Source organism: Lissotriton vulgaris, chromosome 7, assembly GCF_964263255.1.
Source record: "Lissotriton vulgaris chromosome 7, aLisVul1.2, whole genome shotgun sequence".
NCBI lineage: Eukaryota > Metazoa > Chordata > Amphibia > Caudata > Salamandridae > Lissotriton > Lissotriton vulgaris.
The window spans coordinates 9,563,668-9,585,460 of record NC_141695.1 but is presented as its reverse complement, the minus strand read 5'-3'; the positions used below and the strand labels follow the sequence as shown (position 1 = coordinate 9,585,460).

Sequence of the window (21,793 nt, the reverse complement as noted above, 5' to 3'; positions counted from 1 at the left end):
AGAGGTCTTCTAGTATGAAACCGGGTCTGCAGCTTCCCTCTCAGCTCTGAGGTTCTCTATCAATCTTAAACCTTTGGTCAGAGGTCTAGAAGTAAGAAGCTGGCACCATAAATGCTCCACTTTCTGTTTGTACAAAAAACAGACGGGGTGCAAGGAGAAACAGTTCGAGACATAATGGTAACTATTCAGTAATGAAGGACAGCCCTGTTTAATAGAATTACTGAAGGCATATTTCACATTCTGTAGGCTTCTAACATTATTTGTCTCCAGTGACTTCTAATGCTGAGGTCAGTGCGGGTCCAATTGGAACAGTGAAGAACTGTTTGCCGTTAGCAATAAATGATTCAACGTGTCACCATCAACCTCCTCTTATCATCACACACCACAGAACATTGTGTTGTTAACTATTTGTTGTTTTTCATTTTGTCTTTTTTTCAATCCAGGCCCCAATGTACAGTGCCCATCATGGTGTCATTGTTCTCACTCTCACCTGTGCCTTCCAGTTCATAACATTCTTGCAAGAATTGGATAACTAGCCAGCTTTCCTGGGATCAGTGAGAGGATGCGGAGAAAACAGAATGCACAACGGTTTGAGTGTTTGGGGTCTTTACTGAAATACGTTTTTAGAAAAAGGATTAATCGTCTTCAGCAGTCTTGGTAAGTATTTACTTTGGTCGCGATTGTCAGATCTTGCAAGATCTGACAATCGCGACCAAAGTAAATACTTACGATGACTGCTGAAGACGATTAATCCTTTTTCTAAAAACGTATTTCAGTAAAGACCCCAAACACTCAAACCGTTGTGCATTCTGTTTTCTCCGCATCCTCTCAATGATCCCAGGAAAGCTGGCTAGTTATCCAGTTATCATGTCCATGTTTCAGAATGCGTTCTCCAGGCTTTCATTAGAGAGTTTCCAGTAAGGATGCATTATTGGCATGACCCCGTGAGGGTCAAGCCGTGATTTCTCACAACTACGAGTGCTTTTACCCAAAGCCACTTATTTGTAAGATAGCTAATTTCTAGCCCATCAAAAACATCGGCTCTCTGCTGCAGTTCATCCCGTTTGGCTTCATACTCCGCAGTAGTCACAAAAGTGGTGGAAGCTCCCTCTGCATCATTGACAATGGTGTCCTCTGCCTTCTACTCCACTTTGGCCTCTTCACAGCATCGACACTGCAGTGGAGTAGAAGGCAGGGTCCCACACTGCTTCGTTCTCTCCCTCCGTGGTGGTCACTCTTTATATCAGGACATCTGTTGGTCCTCCTATATGACAAAACAATTCACTAGTACACAACTCTACCCCCAAAGTCTATCATCTGAAGACATCCACTGCTTAAAACTTTGTCCCTCCGTCATCCAAATCTGGATGTCCAGAATGGTTGGATAGAAAAGACAAAGACTTTTCCATTTTCTTTTTCTTTTTTTTTTTTTTTTTTGGAAGACCTTTATTGTTCGAACTTTCACATTACACAGCTTCTGGCCTACAACCCCGGGGCCGGCCGCCATCGTATTGTCATGTATGTTGTTGGACTCGTTACACAGCCTCTTAGCCGCCATCCCGGGGGCGCGGCGGCAGTTCACTGTCACCCCTGAGGGTGTGGATTTAACACGACATGAATCCTTGAGGTCTAGTTTTTTATTTTTAAACCTTGAAAAAAACAAACTAACTAGTAGCTACCACATTCGGTCCCTAGTGTCTCTAGCAATGTGTACTGCACCCCTGTGTAGGCCTGGAGTATCGGCCGCGTGTCTTTGGACGCTTGCCCAGTGTTCCTAGCCCCCTTTGGACCCACCCATCATGGTCGGTGCCCTCCCCGTTGCCACCCCCGCCATGCGTACCTTCCCCACCCCTCCCTCAGAATGCGTCTAACGTCCCTCCTGAGTTAGGTGCCGTGGACCCCCTTTTCTGTATTCTACCTACTCTTCCTCACCTTCCTCGTCAGATGTCAGTGGGTCATCTTCCTCCAGGGGTTCGCATATGTCCCCCCTGAACGTGTTCCATGGGAGCCAAATCTTGTTCCACTTACGCGGGCAAGCCCTAACTGTGTATACTGTTCTTTCCACTAACATAATCCTGTCCATGTTCGCGCACCATTGTGTTAATGTCGGGGTGGTCTCCGCCCCCCATTTCTGCGCTATGTCTCGTTTGGCGACTACCATCCCCAATGTGGACCATTGCTGCCCGTGTCTGGTGAGGTCTGTGGGTTCCCATACGTTGAGCAGGCACTTCCTAGGTTCGGGAGTCAGGGACACCCCCAATGTCTGTGAAATAGTCCTCATGACCTGTCTCCAGAACTCTTGAATGCGGGCGCATTCCCACAAAGTGTGAAACAGTGTCCCTTCCTCCCCACACCCTCGCAGACAATATGGGTCTTGTGTTCTATGGATTGCGAAGAGCAACGTTCGTGTATAGTATACCCTATGTAAGATCTTGAGTTGCACAAGGCGGAATCTTGCCGATATGCCTACTTCTTTGGGTGCCGCCAACGCTTCGTTCCACTCCGACTCGTCCATATCACCCACCTCCTCCACCCATTTGGTTTTCAGTGCTATGGTTGGGTCTGCTAGATTATTCACTAGTTTGCGATACGTGAGGGAGGTCGCTCGCTCCTGCATAAAGTCTGTAAGCAGTCGGTCCTCCATGGGTGATGCTTCTGGGACCGTTGTGCCGCTGGGAATGGCGGACTGCAGGGCATGTCTCACCTGTATATACCTATACAGTTCCGTGGGCGCCATCTCATATTGCTGTCGCAGTTGGTCGAAGGGGATCACTGCGTCCCTTTCCCACAAGTCTCCTACCGTGGATAGACCTATGTTGTCCCATGACGTGAATCCCTTACTACTCCTCAGGTTGCCCAGGGCCTTCGTGTCCCACAGAGGGGTCATTCTCGTGATTCTCCCTTTCCACCCCAGTTTCGCTTGTGCCTTATGCCACAGCGACACAGTGAGCTTCGTGCGTCCGATGAGTGTACGCACCTTCCTCTGGTCATAGAGTGGGGTCAGGATATTATGGGTACCCAACTGCAGTCTGTCCGCCCGGTATGCCGGGTCGTCCTGAGGTACATGTAGCCATTGATTTATGGATTTCAATTGGGCGGCTCAATAATAGAGTTGCAGGTTAGGTAGCGCAATCCCTCCGTCATACCACCCCCTATGCAGTTTAGCCTGAGCTATCCTTGCCGGACGGTTATTCCACATGAGACCAGCAATTATTGCGGATACCTTCCCGAAGTACCTATTGTCGACCGGGTATGGGGTATTTTCCAGGATGTACAAAAACCGGGGCAGCGACATCATCTTGTAGAGTGCCGCTCTTCCCAACATTGTCAGCGGCAGCGTCGCCCAGAATTTGACATCCTGCTTCAGGCGTTCAAGTGGTGGCGACAGGTTCTTTTGGAAGAATTCCGCTGGGTCCCTCGTGACCTGGACTCCCAGGTATCGGAAGGAGGATCCCGCCATTGCAAGAGGGCATGCTTCTCCCAGTTCAGGGGTTGGGCCTTGCAGCACATACATTTCTGACTTGCTCCAGTTCAGGGTATACCCCGACACCCCACCTAGGTCGTCACACAACTTCAGTAGTGCCGGTACACCCCGTTCTGGTTCCGATAGGTACACCAGCATGTCATCTGCGTACAGTGACAGGCGGTCTTCCCATCCCTCCGCCCAGACAATTCCTTTCAGTAATGGGGTGGTGCGTATCTGGGCCGCTAAGGGTTCCAATGCAATTGTGAAAAGTAATGGCGAGAGCGGGCAACCTTGACGGGTGCCCCGCCCTAGCCGGAACGTCCGGGAGATATGACCGTTTGCTACCACGTGTGCTAATGGCTCGGAATAAAGCAGACGAATCCAGGCCACGAATTTCGGGCCAATACCCATCCGCTCTAGGACCTCGAACAGGTACTCCCACTCCACCATATCGAACGCCATTTTAGCGTCCAACGCCAGGATCACCGCCTTTTCGGTCAGTGTGTCAGCTCTGGCCAGTACGTTATGTACCCTACGCAAGTTGAGGGCGGTGTTCCTATGGGGCATAAAGCCTGACTGGTCCGGGTGTATTAATTGGGGTAGGAAGGCCATCAACCGGGTGGCGAGGAGTTTAGCCAGAATTTTAATCTCGGCATTGAGCAGGGAGATAGGGCGATATGGCCCACACTCCCCCGGTTCTTTACCGGGCTTGGGGATTGCAACTATGGTCGCCACCCTCTGATCCATCGGAAGTGTGGTTTTTTCCAAGCTATCTTTATACATAGCCAGCAGGGGTCCGCTAAGTCTGTCTGACGCTGACTGGTACCATTCTATCGGGATACCATTTGGCCCGGCCGCCTTACCCGGCTTGACGTTGTGGATCGCCCTCTGGACCTCCTCCCTCGTGATATCCGCCTCTAGTTCAGCCCCTTCCTCCGGTGAGAGCGCGGGTATATTGATATTCTCCAGTGCTGCCCTTGCCATTGGCGCTGTCACCCTATTGTCTGGTGTATATACCCCCTCAAAATAGTCAGCTAACGTCTCCACTATTTCTTCCGGGCACGTGCGTATCTGCCCATGTTTGTCGCGAATGCGCTGTATCCCCCTAGCACAACCTCCTCTCTTGTCTAGCCATGCCAGCATTTTCCCTGCCTTATCCCCTATGTCATATATTCTATGGGCCGTGTCTGTGATCTGGGACACCGTTTGCAGCTTGTCATGCTCTCTAAGTAATTGTTGGTTTAGGATGACTTTTCCATTTTCATTCATATTTTGAAAGGACATCCAGCTCCTGAAGGTAACTATTCTGTTCAAGAAGAAACTCTTTAAAAACGTACACCCGTTCACCCAGAAACGCCCTGCCTCCGTTCCGTATATCTCTCCTCCTCTCCTTCCCTTTCGTCTACATTGTACATCACAGCCTCAGGTGTTTCGGGTTCTGTAGAGCCCTTTTCCTTCATATGCTCGGATCGCACTCCATAAATGCCGCAATTCAAGTAAAAATATCCTTCATGGTTGCCTGGCTCTCACCTTCAGAGTCTTCAATCTTCTGATCGTCATCATTCGCTTCTTGACGGGGGCGTGGCTAAGCAAGCCACAATGGCGGTTGTGTCTCACTGAGGCTCCGCGATCGGGCCGGCATCCTACCCGGTTCCTGAGGTCGCCTAGAGCCTTCCACACCATAATTTGCAGTCGGAACTCACCCGGCACCAGGAGCAGCCCCTGATGTCCCTGAAAATCACAGCCCAGCCAAATAATGCTGGAGGCGTGCACCGAGCCATAAGATGGCGCCCGCGATTCCATGGTAACACGCCTGCAGAACCAGACAGACCGACGGAGCTCGGGAGACCGGTGGGGCCCTCTGCCGGGAAGCGCTCCTGCGGCGGCTCCAACTTGCCATTGAAAGAAGATCCTGGACGGGCGCGAACCCGCCATTTTGATTGCTACGGACTGCCGCCTCCCCGGGCATCGTCCCGCTCCGGCAACCCAGGGAGGGGGTGCCTACCCACAAGTGCCAGAGAGCTGGGGGCCCGCCGGCCCGCCTGACCCCAAGATGGCGCATGAGGATTACCAGGCATGGAGAGACGGGCACAGCAGCCCCCAGGGAGCGCCTACACGAACGCCAATCGGGGGTGAGCCATGCTCCCCAAACTCCCCAAGGGGAGCTCCCTTGGGCGGGCGCCCCTGGCAGGTCACTACTGCTGTGCTGCAATCCTCATGGCGAAAAGGGGTTGCCTGACCTTAAAATCGAGGTGCAATAGCTTCCCCTACTCCTACATCGGACATGTCAAACTTAACATTGGGGGCACAAGACCCGGCCCCTGTGCTGCCTGCAACTTGCATACTGCTTGTCTCCCCACCCAGGACACAGTACTTTGAGAGGCCGGGGTGCTGCAGCGGACATACCCTGGGCAGTGCGCTGATGCTCCGCGCTCCTGCCTGGGTGCCACGAGACAGACTGGTGAGAACCGACCAGCCCCACGTTCCACTTGCCCAGGAAGGAGGCCAGCTTGGTGACGCATTCCTCGTAGCACCTGACACCGCCAGGTGTCCCCGTGATCGTCGCCATGGGGAAAACGAAGGTGACGCAGCCAACTACTGTGACGGAAACTGCCACAGAGAATATGCCACACACGCGGGCATGGTCACACACTAATGCATCGCAGGCTGGCCCAATTGTATCAGCCAAACTGGACCAAGTGCTGGCGGCCATCGAGCTATCCCGGTTGTCTATGGTGGAGTGACTGGGCACCCTGGCGACCGATATCAGCCTAATCCGCGACGACCATCGGAAGCTCGCGGATAAAGTGAAAGACGGAGAGAAGACGCTGGCTGACCTACAACTCGTAGTTAAGACACATCAAACCACGCTGCAGGAGGTCCTCCACCGCCTGGCTATCATGGAGGAGCGTGCAGACGATTTGGAAGGGCGGTCGAGACGCTGTAACATTCACGTGCTGGGTCTGCCAAAGGGAATTGAAGGCTCGAACCCCCTGGACTACATGGAGACATGAGTGAAATCTTTTACCCCAACTACAGACCGGACTGCACTTTTCTCCATTGAACGCGCCCACAGGGTCCCGGCCCGGAAACCGCCGGCAGGATTCGCCTCGAGACCGATGCTTGCAAAGTTCCTGCACTTCCGCGACAGGGACGCAGTGCTACGGGCGGCCCGATTAGCAAGCCCCTTGCAAGTAGAAAACAAACCCCAGTTACGCCAGTTCAGACCTTTGTTCAGTTCAGCCCCACTACCCTCATAGCATGGTACACGTCAGGGCTTGTGACACACATTAGACAGCACTACGGCGGGTCATACGGGTGCCTCCCCTGACAGAAGGGCTACTGGGTCCGGGGCCTCGATAGCTGCATGCCCCCTCTGCGGGCCATAATGTCGACACATGATAATGGCAGCACAACAGTCGGACATTAGTATCCTCACACTCAATGTCAGGGGCCTACATACACCGAGGAAGCGCTACACCACATACTCATACATAAAATGCCATAACGCCAGGATCGCATTCCTCCAGGAGTCGCACCTTACTAGCACTGAAGCAGGCAAACTACAAGCTAAATGGCGTGGCACAGTCTGTGCCACGACTTATTCGGCATATGCACGCGGCGCCCTGATCTGGGTTAGGCCAGGGACTCCATTCCAGGAACTTAGGCGGGTGGTGGACAAAGAAGGCAGATACGCCTTACTAGAGGGGCTCCTAGATGGCCAAGCAGTCCTCTTAGGTAGCATTTACGCTCCCAACATGGAACAGGACAAATTCTGGGACCATCTTACGGGGGATCCTAGCTCAATTCACCGCTGTCCCCCGGATTTTAGGCGGGGATTACAATTGCACACTGAACCTTGCCCTGGATTGCTCACACCCACCACCCTTGCGCTCCCCTGCCCACAAGCAAACAGAGAAATTTTGGGCCTGGACCACTGGGCACTCACAGATGCGTGGCGACTTCATCACCCACATACCCGAATTAATTCATTTCACTCCATCCCGCATAAACTACAGGTACGTTTAGACAGATTCCGTTGCTCCACGCCGATTCTCTCCAAGATTTTGTCCACGGACTATTTTTATTATTATTTATTTAGAAGTTTTCTATAGCGCTAACAAGACCCGAAGGTAGCAGAGCCCTTTACAATAGAGGGAATGAAAAGAGAACAACATGACACAAATCCAATAAAGCGATCAGCGAGCGACAATTTGGAATGCGGAAAAGTTCGGACAGCAGGACTTCTTGGTAGCAGGATTCAATGTTACTGCATGGGTTCAGGGGACGCTTGCTGATCCAGGGTACCCGCAACCAAGGGAACGGATCAGGCACAAGGATTTGAGTTGGCTCTTGAATTCTGAATAGGACGGTATAGTTCTGATGTGCGGGGGGATGACGTTCCATATTTTGGGAGCATTTCCTGAGAACGAGCAGTCCGCAGTTCTCTTCTTTCTGGTTTTTGGTAGGATGAGCAGCAGGGAGTTGAAGCTTCTCAAGCTTCTGGCTTGGCCTGCTTTTTTGAGCTTGTTTGCCAAGTATTCCGGTTTGCCGGTGTGGAGGGCCTTGTGGGTGAGGCATGCCGTTCTGAAGGTGCTCCGCATTTCCGCAGGGAGCCATTCGAGTTCTTTGAGTGCCGGGGAGATGTGGTCAGATTTTTTGCAGCCTGTGATCATTCTCGCTGCCGCATGAAGTGTAGGATCGTATCGGACCATGATGCACAAATACTACGACTAAGCTCGAGCCCCCGCACCCTTCTGTCCCCACCTGGCGCCTACCCCGAGACTGCCTAACAAATCAGATCTTTAAACATGACCAAGCGCAAAGCATACAAGACTTCTTCACCCACAATGCTTACACAGCTTCATCGGTGTTAGTAGAATGGGACGCGTTCAAAGTAGTGGCCCGTGGAGAATGTATCAAGCAAATAACAGGGGCTCGACGGACATTAGAGCAGGCACTCAAAAGCGGAACAGCACCTTGCCACGACCACTAAACAAGACGACCTATCCGAGGAACGGGTGACACTTACAGCCAAGGCCAAAACAGCTTACCAAGCGGCCTGTGGTGACCTTCGTAGGTATAATTTCAGGGCGTATGCCACCCGGATGCATAAAGAAAGAGATAAAACGGACACAATGCTCGCATGGTTGGCACGGCAGGACACAGACATAAAACCTGTCACTGAAATTATTAACCTTGGAGGCACCCTGGTGCGCTCCCAGGACGAGATCCTTTTGGCGTTCCAACAATAATACGAGAAGGTATATAGCAATCCGCCCCACCCACACAGACTCTAATAGACTGTTTCCTCGATCCTCTAACGCTGCCTCAAATATCACCCAGGCGCTGCATGCCCTGGCCCGTAACAAGGCACCAGGATTGGACGGACTCCCGCTGGAGGATTACGCAACCTTTTCCCCCTATTAGTCCCGCTGTTAACACTGATGTTCGCTACGGCTCTCGAGATATACAAATAATATGCCCCCTGATTCACCCGGACCAATGCGTGTTCGTCCCCGGCAGAAACACATCCCAGAACATATGTCGCATCTTCCACGTGCAGGATCAGATGAAAGACACGCGCCCCCGGTCAGCCTGCCTCATCCTAGACCTTGAGAAGGCTTTCGATACCCTCACCTGGCAGTATCTATTCTCCGTCTCACACTGTATAAACATTGGCCCCGTCCTTCTGGCATATACGCGACTTATATACACCAAACTCACCACACGGGTCCGATTAGGGAGACACATTTCCACGGAATTTGAGGTACGAAAGGGCATGAGGCTAGGCTGCCCTCTCTCCCCTCCTTTTCGCCCTTGCGGTCGAACCACTGGCTATAAGACTACGACAGGAGGGCATACACTGGGGCATCCCTATCGCGGACACCAATCATAGCATCTCCATGTACACCGACGATCTCTTAATATATATACGGGACACTACAGATGACCCGACACCTATATGGGCGACACTCACTGAATTTGCGGATGCCTCCGGACTAAAAGTAAACTGGGACAAATCCACGGTATACCCCTTCCATCCGAATTTACCCCCTCACGACATATGGATGGGAACTCAGGGGGTGTCCTGGAGTACGGAAACTCCCCCGTACCTCGGGATCCGCCTTTATCATTCCCCAGCCGATATCTTTGAGGGCAACCACTGTAGGTCGGCAGTCGGATTCTGGAACAGACTCCCGTTGGCCCCGATTGTGAAAATTATATGCTCCCTCGGCTATTATACAACTTCACAAACCTACTGGTGATCCCACCCAGAACCTTCTTCCGAGACCTCAACTCCCTTCTTGGCACATATATCTGGGGTTCGGGCAGACACAAATGAGACACACACCACGACAGGTAGCGTTTCCACCCCAGAATTTACTCGCCTTCTCCTCCCCGGTACCAAGCCACGGCGTACTTACCCCCTACAAGTAACGGTGGCACGCCAATGTACAATGAGAGTTCACCGCATGTCGCCTGGGACGCCCCATACTGCCCACTGTTCCCGCTTGCTGGCTGGCCTAGGCGTGAAACCTACTATACAGCCAACATGCTAACGACATGGACCGACTGCGGGATCACCGACATGGAGTCCCTCTTTGAAGACGGGTAGATCAAATCATTCCAACGCCTCATGGGTGAGTATGGTCTCCCCCCGGGCCAGTTCCTACAGTATCGCCAACTCGAGTGCTTCAGCCCACATCATAACCTCTTAGCCCGGGGAACCAAACACACACCCGGTCATACATACTGTTCTACACATGGGAGTTGGGCGACATTTAATCACATGGCTTTATAGAGCACTCCAAGAACTCGCAAACACACCGCTAACGAATTTATGCACCACCTGGGAGGATGAAATTGGATGTCCACTACATGAGACGGAATGGGCCAGAGCCCTTGAATTCCCGGAAAAGGTGTCCAGAAATGCCGGCTTTAAAAATATACAATATTATATACTCCACAGGGCGTATCCGACATCGACGCGCTTGCAAAAATTCTACCCGAACACATAGTTCCTCTGCCCCAGATGCCATTCCCCAGAAGCAGACTTTCACCACATCTTCTGGAGCTGTCCTACACTTCGGTTCTTGTGACAAACTGTTCATGATACTCTGAAAGACCTCACAGGACTCACAATCCTGAACACCTGGGAGGCTAGCGTGCTATGCATATTCAGGATACAGAAACACCTTAAAGTGCACGAGCGTTTCATTTCACTAGCACTTTTATTAGGCAAAAGAGTATAGCCATGCACTGGCGATCCCCCACGGGCCCCCCATTAGTGGCATGGGTAGGAGCTGTATATAAATGGGCAGCGGCAGATGACGAAGCACTGCGCGAGGAAGAGGTCAAGGGGATCCGTAAACACCCCATCTCCATGGAGGGGGCTCTACTGCTACACCGCTTTAAAACAATCAACACGCAGCGTAGAGCCGGATGCCGGCCCGTCCAGCCCCACTATCCCTCACCCACTAACGCAAGTCACGACTGTAGACATTGGACCCCCACCGTGTTGGGACGCTTGTGTCGTTGACAGTTACACCCTGCATCCTATCATACTAGGCGATTGGGCTTTGCTACTAGCCCAATGAAGCCCTTCCCCACGCGGCCCTGGTATGCTGCTGCACAGCTTGGCGAGACACACACCACCCAGACCCGCACCCTATACCCACACTTCGTAAATCCATGCACCTTTCCCCAGTTTTTACGCCCCTGTTCCAAGTACCACCGTTGCATTAGACCTACTGATCCGTTTTTATTTATTTATTTATTTATAGCATTTATAGAGCGCTCTGCAACCCTACGGGCATCCTGGCGCTGTGTACATATGGCTGAAAAAACCTGTGTAACAGAGAGGGGGCAGTAGTCTAAAGTTCTGGTAGATTAGATTTTTGGGAAGAGCCATGTTTTAACCTTTTTTCGAAAGGCCATCAGTTCATTTGTTTTTCTGATGTCTGTAGGAAGGTTGTTCCACAGATGAGCTGCAGCTATGCTAAAAGCTCTGCCATCACAGGTGGCTTTCTTGATCCTAGGTATGCTTATAAGATTTAGAGAAGAGGATCGAAGAGACCGGGTAGGCTCATACCAGTTAAATTTACTTTGAAGTGGTCGGGGGCCTAGCCCATGAACTGCCCTAAAGACAGTACATAGGGATTTGAAACAGATCCTCTGGTGTATAGGCAGCCAGTGAAGGTCGGCCAGGGCGAGAGTGGTAGAAGATCTTCGTTCGAGAGAGTGCCAGTTTAGCTGCCGCAGCCTGGATACTTTGAAGTCTGGAAATAAGATAGGCAGAGGTTTCCAGTAAAAGGGCATTGCAGTAATCCAGGAGGCTGAGGATGGTGCTCCTGACTATATTGGCTCTGAACCGTGAAGGTAAAAGAGGTAACAGCTTTCGCAATCCTCGCATTAGAGCGAGGCAGCTGTTAACCTGCTTGTTGACATTGGTCTCTAGGCTAAGACTGTTATTAAAAGTGACTCCGAGATTCCTTACTGATTTCACTGGGGTAGGCGAGTCTCCTAACAACGGAGGCCAGAAATCTGTGGGTAGACTTTTGGGGATTCTTCCTACCGTACAGTGCAATATTTCAGTCTTGTCACTGTTAAATTGTAGTGAATTCTGGTTTAACCAGTGTCATTTCCAGCATGCAGGTGTGGAAGGTCTCAAGTGAGTCTGCATGAGCACCATCAAGAGAAATCGTTATCTGCGTGTCGTCTGCGCAATTAGTCACGCTAATGCCGTGACTCGTGATGATGCTCATCAGGGGTTGCATATATATGTTGAAAAGTATAGGGCTAATTGCAGACCCCTGTGGGACCCCATGTGGAACTTTAACAAACTCTGATTGATATGGAGGGATAGCTACTGCCTGCCATCTATCCATCAGGTAGGAGCGGAAACAGTCAAGCGCAACTCCCCGACTCCAATGTTCTTTAGTCTTTTTACACATCACCGATGACATAATGGACTTATACAAATGCAGTATACTAATTGCTTGTATGTCTTGTTTCATAACTTGTCATGCTCAAATTATAAATATCAATAAAAATAAGTAAAAAAACAAAAAAACAAGACAAAACAAATTAATAAATCATTCGCTTCGTGACCTAGTAGTGTGAAGGTGTAAAATGTTAACTATTGAGGTGACCAGGTTTTGTCTTCTGCTCTCTGTGAGCCTGGACCCCGGCTCCCATTCTTCTGCTCTCTGTGAGCCTGGACCCCGGCTCCCATTCTTCTGCTCTCTGTGAGCCTGGACCCTGCCTCCCATTCTTCTGCTCTCTGTGAGCCTGGACCCCGGCTCCCATTCTTCTGCTCTCTGTGAGCCTGGACCCCGGCTCCCATTCTTCTGCTCTCTGTGAGCCTGGACCCCGGCTCCCATTCTTCTGCTCTCTGTGAGCCTGGACCCCGGCTCCCATTCTTCTGCTCTCTGTGAGCCTGGACCCCGGCTCCCATTCTTCTGCTCTCTGTGAGCCCGGACCCCGGCTCCCATTCTTCTGCTCTCTGTGAGCCCGGACCCCGGCTCCCATTCTTCTGCTCTCTGTGAGCCTGGACCCCGGCTCCCATTCTTCTGCTCTCTGTGAGCCTGGACCCCGGCTCCCATTCTTCTGCTCTCTGTGAGCCTGGACCCCGGCTCCCATTCTTCTGCTCTCTGTGAGCCTGGACCCCGGCTCCCATTCTTCTGCTCTCTGTGAGCCTGGACCCCGGCTCCCATTCTTCTGCTCTCTGTGAGCCTGGACCCCGGCTCCCATTCTTCTGCTCTCTGTGAGCCCGGACCCCGGCTCCCATTCTTCTGCTCTCTGTGAGCCCGGACCCCGGCTCCCATTCTTCTGCTCTCTGTGAGCCTGGACCCCGGCTCCCATTCTTCTGCTCTCTGTGAGCCTGGACCCCGGCTCCCATTCTTCTGCTCTCTGTGAGCCTGGACCCCGGCTCCCATTCTTCTGCCCTCCCTCTTCTTACACTTAATCAGATCTTCATTCTAACTGTTTCCGCTGTTATCCCTTTAAACACACTGCTAATGTCAGCTTACATCGTGACATATCTTCTCCTAGAAATCATAATTAGAATGTAAAGCGATCCCAACGATTTCACATTTCTTGAAAATGTCAAGCTGTCCTCGGCTCATATCACCACAACGTAAAATTTGGTTGTGCAGATGTTCAGTAAATCGACAACTTTTGACTCAGTTATTATGATCAACTTATTTTTACTATGTGTGGTCTAAAGAAGTGTCACTGTTTCACAATGAAACGTAGATAGGTTATATTTTATACTGTATGTTTTGTTGTTTCATACACACGCTTATCCCACCCGTTGTTGCTGACCTCTGCTGGGCTCATCCCCGCTCTCCTCTTCATCCGTATCCTGGCTCTGCTTCGGGTATTGCCTCCCTCTGAGGAAGGCTCCAGTCCCACATCCTGTTAAACAAAGAGAGAATCCATGATTTGCACTCTTGTGAGTAAGTATTTTGGCACAGCTAGGATAGTTGGTGCCTATGCACAGAACCCATAATTAATAAGTAGATGTGCAGGATGGGAGGGAAGGGGAGGACAACATATGCAGCATTAAAGATTGCCATACGGAGACTCGTATATGTCGATCATTTCATGACGCGAAAGGGCAACAGGCACCTGGAGGAGCGTGTACTGCACGGTCTTCATTTACCAATAAAAGACAGAACATAAACCGCATGGGAACATTCTATAAAAGTTCTCCTTTAATACGGACCTCAATAACACATCAAGTCAATGTGAAGTGCATCTCCAAGCGTATGATCCATTATCAATTATGTCATCTAATTATTGCATGCGGGTGCCGCTTGTATTATGAAATCTCAACGCAATGCCGGGGGTGCAAGAGCCCTCTTTAAATTTGTAAAGCGCTCTGATACCCATACGGGTCATGTTGGAGCTATAAAACACGATCCAAAAAGAAAAAAATGAAACATAAGGGATACGCTTTAACCACCAAATATCTTGTTTTGAATTAGGAAGTGAGGAACTTGCAACCACACAGACAATTCCAGTTAATTTTCCCATTGCTACCTTCTGCATTTACCTTTTCATCACACCATTGCGGTGTTTGTGGGGAATAACTTATGAGCAAACTGATGCCCGACTATGCGTAAGAGAAGCCCAAGAGCAGGGTGGGGTGTTGTAAACTCTGGCATACGGCGGAACGGAGGTAAGTAAATAAATCAATAAAACAATTTACATTGCACGCGCTGCAACGCCAACTTGGTGATGCAGCACGCAATGTAAATTGTTTTATTTATTTATTTACTTACCTATGTTCCGCCGTCTGCCAGAGTTTACTACCCCCCACCTTGCCCCTCCCCGCCCCACCGCCCGCAGTACTCCCTCGGCGAGCTGTCACTGGACACAGGGAACAAGAAGTGTTACTTAGATGCCCGATTTGTTGGGGCAACATGGGGCTCTGCAGGGGAAGGGCAGAGAAGAACACATAGGGCTGTACCAAGTTATAATTACATTTATACAGCGCTGCTTGCTCCAGACACGGCACTGAAGTGCATTTTCAGGCAAGAAGTATGCTATTCCAGATGAGTTCTTTGGTGGTAGAAGGTCTGAGGGCTACATTGCTAATGTTTTGATGTTGTATTTGAGGATCAACGTTGCGCCTGTATAATGTTTTTGGGCATGATTTAGAGTCTGGCAGGTACTCTGCCCTCTTACTTTACAGCTGCGTGGACCTTCCGTATCTCAATGTCGTAGCCTACTCCGGCTCTGTCGCAGAGGTAGTGATCCGAAGTTCAGATGGAGTACAGGCCATATGACTTTTGGCGATTTGATGGCCTGCCTCATTTAGGTTGGGAGGTTGAGTGGCCAGTTTTCAATGTCCCTCACCGCCAGGTAAAACAGGCAGTAAGGGACAGTGAAAATGTTCAAATGAATCCCCGCACTATGAGAGAAAATTCCCATGGCTAGAGGATTATTCGTTTTTGACTTTTCAAAACTAAACTCTCACTTTGAAAGTTTGTTTTTGAAAAAATAAAAACATGTTAAAAGTTTAACAAACATCAGTCAATTTAACGGTACCGGCTGTCCAAACTTTTCACACATTGACTGGAATTGCCATGACGGTGGTTCTTACCAATGATTAGAGATGTCGGTGGGCCGTTGGAACTCGCTAAATGCGAAGGAGGGGTACTCCGTCAAGGTGATGGAGTACTTTACCCCACTGCCTGATGCAGTACAAACTGGATTCTAAATCAGGCACTTTATTGCCATGCCTTGCAGATAGTGAAGTGAAAGGCATGAGAGACGGCAAATCAGCAGGTTAAGTTGAGAAAAGGTGAAATTTCCCACAAGTAAAGTCTTCCACTCCAAAGATGGAGGAGAGATGAAAGAAACTCTGGATTTACAAAATATTCCTAGCTTTGCTGGAGAATTTATTCTATTAATCAAGAAAATGAAGCACATTGGGGGAATGTTCTGGAATTGTACACTGATGTCTGAGGTATAACAAAGGCCGTTATATGTCAATGAACCATAGACCAAGAGTGGGAAATTTCCTAATCTACCGTACCACCATTTAATGACTGATATTACAGCAGTTAACTTCAGTTGATAGATCCTGCAATAGCTACTACATCATTCATTTGTTTTCAAATAACATTAAATGTCAATGAAAAAGTTTAAAACAACACAAAAGGCAGCCTTTGTAGGAACGGAAAAGAAAAAACATACAAATTGCATTCACATTTATACTAAAATGTTGAATTCAATATCTTTCCTTAGGGCAGTTCTTTTATGATACAACAGTATAAGCAAATAAAAATACAGTTTGGAACAAAGGAATCCATGAAAAATGAACCACTTGTCTTAGATCTTAACACGCGCTTTGTGCGGTTCCTACTCACTTAAGGAAGAGGTCACACTGCTCCTTATCTCGAGGTCTTGAGAGTCCACGGAGTGTTCCTCCTCCCTTTCTTTGGGTCTTAGTGAAAAGACCGAGGTGGCAATCAGGGGACCTATTGCCAAAAGGAATGAATGCAAGGTATTTAAGAGAAAATAAATCAGTCAAGTGACAAATGACAAAAAGCGTGAAATAGTCAAATGATCTCCGTAACCACTAGTTTTGAACAGGAATACCAAGAGAAAAATGTAAGAAGGTGGAAGCAAGTGCAGGATACACAATAACACTGCTGGCTGTGAAACCTGCACTCTGCCACTTCTAACCTCCTGGAGGGGTTCTTGCTTGAAATGTCCTCTCCTAATGGTGGAAGAACAGACCACCTGATCTCAAAGCACCACCCAACCCTTAAAGGGACAGGCGAGATGATCACAATAACCAAGCTGCAGTTCTAGGCTTTGCTTAGTTCATTCCTCAGAGCCTCTTACGAGCCAAGTTATAAACAGCAGCTCAAATATATGAAATAGTTCCACAACAATGAATTTTTAATCAAAGATTTCCATAAACATCAACATGCAAGTTAGCCAAAGCGTCATATAGCTTTAAGTGGATCAGAAAACTAACGTGCACTGCAAAAATGCCCCAGTTTAACACAACCTTCCAGAACCGAAGCGTTACAATATTTATAATGTTGGCAATTCATACACTTCACGCCCCAAAGAACGAAATAGTATAACATCACCCAAAGAAGCCAAAACTTGGTGGATTTCCTTCATCACATTCTTGTACAGTTCCTGCTGCCACTCATGTAAAAGGTTCCACTCCTCTTCAGAGAAACAGGCAGCAACATCACAAAACGTCTGTGGGACCTGAAACGGCAAATTGTGCAAAACAAATCTACCACCTGCTTAAAATGTGAGATACAGAGAGAAGAACTATCATCAGTGCTCACTCACACCGGCCGCCAGACACCACAGCCCAGCAAGTGACGAAAGATAGCGTGTGAACGATGCTTCACAATTTGGCAAAGAGATAAGCCAGTGGGTTGCTTTGTTGATGTCTTGATAAATGTAAGGTATTTGGGGCTGTGTGTTAAGAAAGACCATGTATTAAGTTAACAATACAAACAATTGTTTAATAAATGTTTAGCACAAAGACCTGACTCAAAAAAAAAATTGTTCTACCCTAGGAAAAAACTTTAAACTGACAAAGATTAAAATGTAAGTTATGCATGTTATACCTAGCAGTGTGCAGCGAGGGCTTAACCCACTGAGATGCTATTTTACCAGGATTAAATCTTCTGCCTTACATATTGCACGTCTTTGCACAAAATACATTGACCCACTGAACGCTCTTTCGAATACTAGCCTGAACACTCTAGCTGCACGCAAAGCTCTGCAACTGGTATGTTAGTCCTCTAAGGTATTTCAGGGCAAATCAAACCTGTCACTAGAGATTGAACACGGATATGTGTAATGAACCTTAAGCACCTGAAGTATCTTGCCGGTATTGTACTGTGAGACTTTCTGGATATCCTTTGACATGTATCTGTATCTGTTCCCGACCATTAAAGTAGGCAGAACAGTTTCAAAATCAATTTTCCGTGTTACGTCGGCCAAGCGAATCTACAGTTAAAAGAACATAAAAGACATTCTAGAAATTTAACTCTGGGGACAGAAAAAAGACTACAGAGAAATATGACACGAATTGTGGAGCGTTTACTAACATTATCACAACAACAAGGAGGTAAAAAAGAAAACCAGCTACCTTGAAGGGGGAAAGCGGCCAGGAAATAGACAGAGCACAGCCTGAAACATGCAAGGTCAAATCTGTGGTCTTGGGACAGAACCCAGACTAAGTATGGCTCATCCTGGGATGATGATAAGATGTCCCTATCATAGCAGACAGTGTCCATAACGTGGCCTTTGTCTGCCTTATCAAACTATTATAGGACTGAAATAGGGGGCGAACTTGGGACTTGGTATTTCCAGTGATCATACTGGGGGAATGGAACAGGTGTGGAACTCCTAATTCCCTAAAGGTTTTCCTGGCACATGACAACCAAGAAATGTGGTACTATTATCCAATTTAATACAATCAACTAATACACGGTGTGAAAATTATGTTAACCCATAGAGGAAGTGGAGCCAGTCTGTTTCTTTGATATAAGGGACATGAACCGCCGAGTGAGTAATAAAAGACGCAGTGCTGTTTGGAACAGCCAGCAATCTTGCGAGAAATTTGTTCTCACCTACTTGCCGATGCTCACTCCCAGCATAGCCCCAGACCCCCGCCCGCAGGTGCCTACTGAAAAGCATTTACCCTTGTAAAAGGGATAGCACATCCTTAATTGGCTTCTGCTCGAGTTTCCTGGAGAAACCAACAATAGCCATACAGTTAATTTGTTCCCTCTCTGTTCGACAAGTTTTGCCCAATTAAAATTAACATTCAGTAAAATTCCTAAGTAGTTAACGTAGGACAATTTTGTGATTACCACACCATCAATGCTAAATCTGTGATTGTGCATATTTCTAAGGGCTAATGACATTATAAAAGTTGTTATGGCTGACTCTTATTTAGCATGAGGTCATTAAAAGTATCCAGCAAGTGTTGGAGCCCATTGGCTGTGAGCGACAGCAACACAGCATCATCGGCATACATTAATACTTATTTATTTATTTATTTATTTATTTATTTACGCGACTTTTATAGCGCAACAAATACCCTGAGGTGTCTCGGCGCTGTGGAACTACTAGATTCAGTTAACCTCTTACTGGTTAAACAACCATGTCTTTAAGAGCCTGCGGACCCCCAGCTCGATATTTCACACAAGTTAAGCAGTTTTCAATGCAGCAGTAAGTTTTAAACTAATTTCGAGTAGCTCGCAGCCCTAGTGCTCACCAGGGAGAGCTTCAGAGGCAGTCGCTGGTCAGGCAGCGCTCGCCTGACCGCGCAGGTGCGCACCAAAGCCTGCAATGGCCCAAGGCGGCCCAAACTACCAAGAAACAAACATTAACAGAGGTGTGGCTCGAATAGCCAGCGGTTCTCCTGTAACAATGCTTGCCCTCATAACTGAAACCACCAACAGTACAGGCCTGCCGACACAGAAGTAGCGATGATTCCAGACGCAGTACGAGGCAGCCAGGTTCCTCATCACCAACTTGTAGACACGTCAGGACACTTAGGGCCTGATCTTGGATGATGGGATACCCCATCACTAATGTGACGGATATCCCATGTGCCAAATTACAATTTCCATAGGATATAATGGGATCGTAATTTGGCAGGCGGGATATCCACCATACTTGTGATGGAGTAACCCTGTCCACCAAGATCGTACTCAGGTTGTAGTTAGTAGTTCACTAGACAGCAAGCGTACACGTCCACCATCAGCTCCTGTTCTTCCCAGCAGCCAGCCTGTTCTTAACTGCCAGGTTAGATTCACCAAGCCCTATGGCAAATGAAATCTCAGACACCACGGGTGTTTCGTTAGAAACGGACATCTGGGGGTGCTCTCACCTGAAGCAGATGTATATGGCAAGATGTAGCAGAACATATGGACAGATGTACTCTAGGGCAGTGGTACTCAGAAGCGGCCCGGCTGACCTTGCATGGCGGCCCACAGAGCATTTTCATGGCAACTTTCTTGCTTGGGCAAGCTCAGCACTGCTGCTCTGTAAAAGTATCCTCGAAAGTTTCAGTAAACACGAAAGAGGGGAGCTCGAGCATTACGATATCAACTTTCCTGCGCAAAGCTCCAGTGGCCCTATTTTATGTTTACTGAAAGCCTCAGTGACTACACACGCTTGGCACTGGCAGGAAGGAAAGTGCCTTTAAAATTCAGCTGTTATGCACTCACAGATGACTTTTAAGGAGCCTTTTAGCAAGATTAATGCTACCTTTGTGAGGAAGTCCCTGCCTGCATTGTCCACGCCGCCTGCAGCCTGCTCTCTCTGGCACTACTACTCTGTGCCTGCAAAAAGGACTGCGTAGGCAGTCAGTCTGCCCTACTCCTAGCTGACCAGCTTGTTTCACTACTTTGGCAGCCTGCATGTCGTCAGTCTGCCTGCCTTTCTCCCCTGCCCTTCTCTTTAGGAAGTCTGTTTGCCCTGTGAAATCTGCCTGCTGCTCAGGTCTGTGTGTGGACTGTTTTTTAACTTTTGGGGGCCCGTTTTAAAATCTACTGGGACGGGTTTTTATTTTGCTTTCCTTGATATTAAAAGTAATGTTGTGTGCAGCAAGTTCACATCCATGCAGTCTTCCATAGCTTGCAAAAAAATGTATACACCATGACTTTATAAAATAAAAACTGTGTCAATTTGTTGACATGGGCATGTCTTTAGTTTTCTAATTTACCAAAAGGCACACTTTCATTTTAGTATTGGGATCTATTCTAGTTTGACCCTGTCCCTAATGCCTCTATGTCACTGCACGTCTCTTTTTAAAGGGTGAAATCAGCCTCCCTACTATGTATCGAGTTAGTGTTTTCAACAGATGATGATTATTTTTTTACTCTAATAGCCACGCCCCCACCTGCAGGCTCATCGGGGCAGCCCTCGGCCACATGTTGCAGAAAAGAGAGGCACATCAGTCCACTGCTGTTCAATTCAATGTACAGATCAATAAGCAATTGAAACGTTTATCCAGATGTATAGACTGGGCTGTCTTTGAATTAAAGAAAGACTTTATTTATGCCATTGATTGTTATCTTTCCTCCCCTAATGAAGAGTATGTGTACACAGTTCTTACACACATCATTTGGTATAAAATAATCACGAAACGCTTTACTCTTCGCTCAGTGCAAGGGACTTTACAGCCTTCTTTAAAAAATAATCAGCGGTTTTATAAGAAAGAATGATTGCAGCCTCTTCTATGTTCTGCCTGCGGTCAGCCAGTGACAGCGGCTTCAGCTGCATCCTTTGCATTTACAGCCTGGGACTGGAGGCGCCTGGCGAGCCCGGGTTTGTTGATCTGTGGGGCCATAGAGGGGCTCAGCTCATGGGTGCAAGGGCCCAGAGAGGTGCTTGTGTGGGCCCCGTCCCCCGCCGCCCCGGGCCCCTCCGCCCCGGCCTCACCTGTCCCGCGGCCCTCCGCGGTGCCGCTCGGCCGGGCTTCATGGCGTCTCCTCCGTGCGGCCGCGGCTCTCTGGTGAGGGCCCCGCAGACGCTCCTCCGGGCCCGGGGTGGAGGCGACAGGAGCGGCCGAGGAGGTGCACTGCGCTGAGGCCTGCCTGGAGACAGAGCATGCGCAGAGAAGAGCCACTACTGCAGCGCGCATGCGTCGAGAAACTACACTGTACGGAGACCTGCCTGGAGACAGGGACACCTGACCACGCTCACCACAGAGCATGCGCAAATGAAAGATACTACCCTAATACGCATGCGGCGACAAACTGCCCTGTACGGAGACCTGCCTGGGGACAGGGACGCCCGGCCACGCTCACCACAGAG

General features: G+C 49.0%; 1 protein-coding gene across 1 annotated transcript in view; it reads right to left on the bottom strand.

The window, feature by feature from the left end:
- LOC147700495 (uncharacterized) overlaps positions 1 to 21,576 on the bottom strand; it is a 49,346-nt gene extending 27,770 nt beyond the window's left edge. The window contains exons 1-4 of the mRNA XM_086929646.1: positions 21,419 to 21,576; positions 17,086 to 17,212; positions 16,351 to 16,461; positions 13,796 to 13,888 (exon numbers count right to left, since the gene is read on the bottom strand). Of these exons, the coding sequence (XP_086785772.1) occupies positions 13,796 to 13,888; positions 16,351 to 16,461; positions 17,086 to 17,212; positions 21,419 to 21,460 (373 nt within the window). The 5' untranslated portion in view covers positions 21,461 to 21,576. The remainder of the gene's footprint in view (positions 1 to 13,795; positions 13,889 to 16,350; positions 16,462 to 17,085; positions 17,213 to 21,418) is intronic.
- Between the last annotated feature and the right edge of the window lie 217 nt (positions 21,577 to 21,793).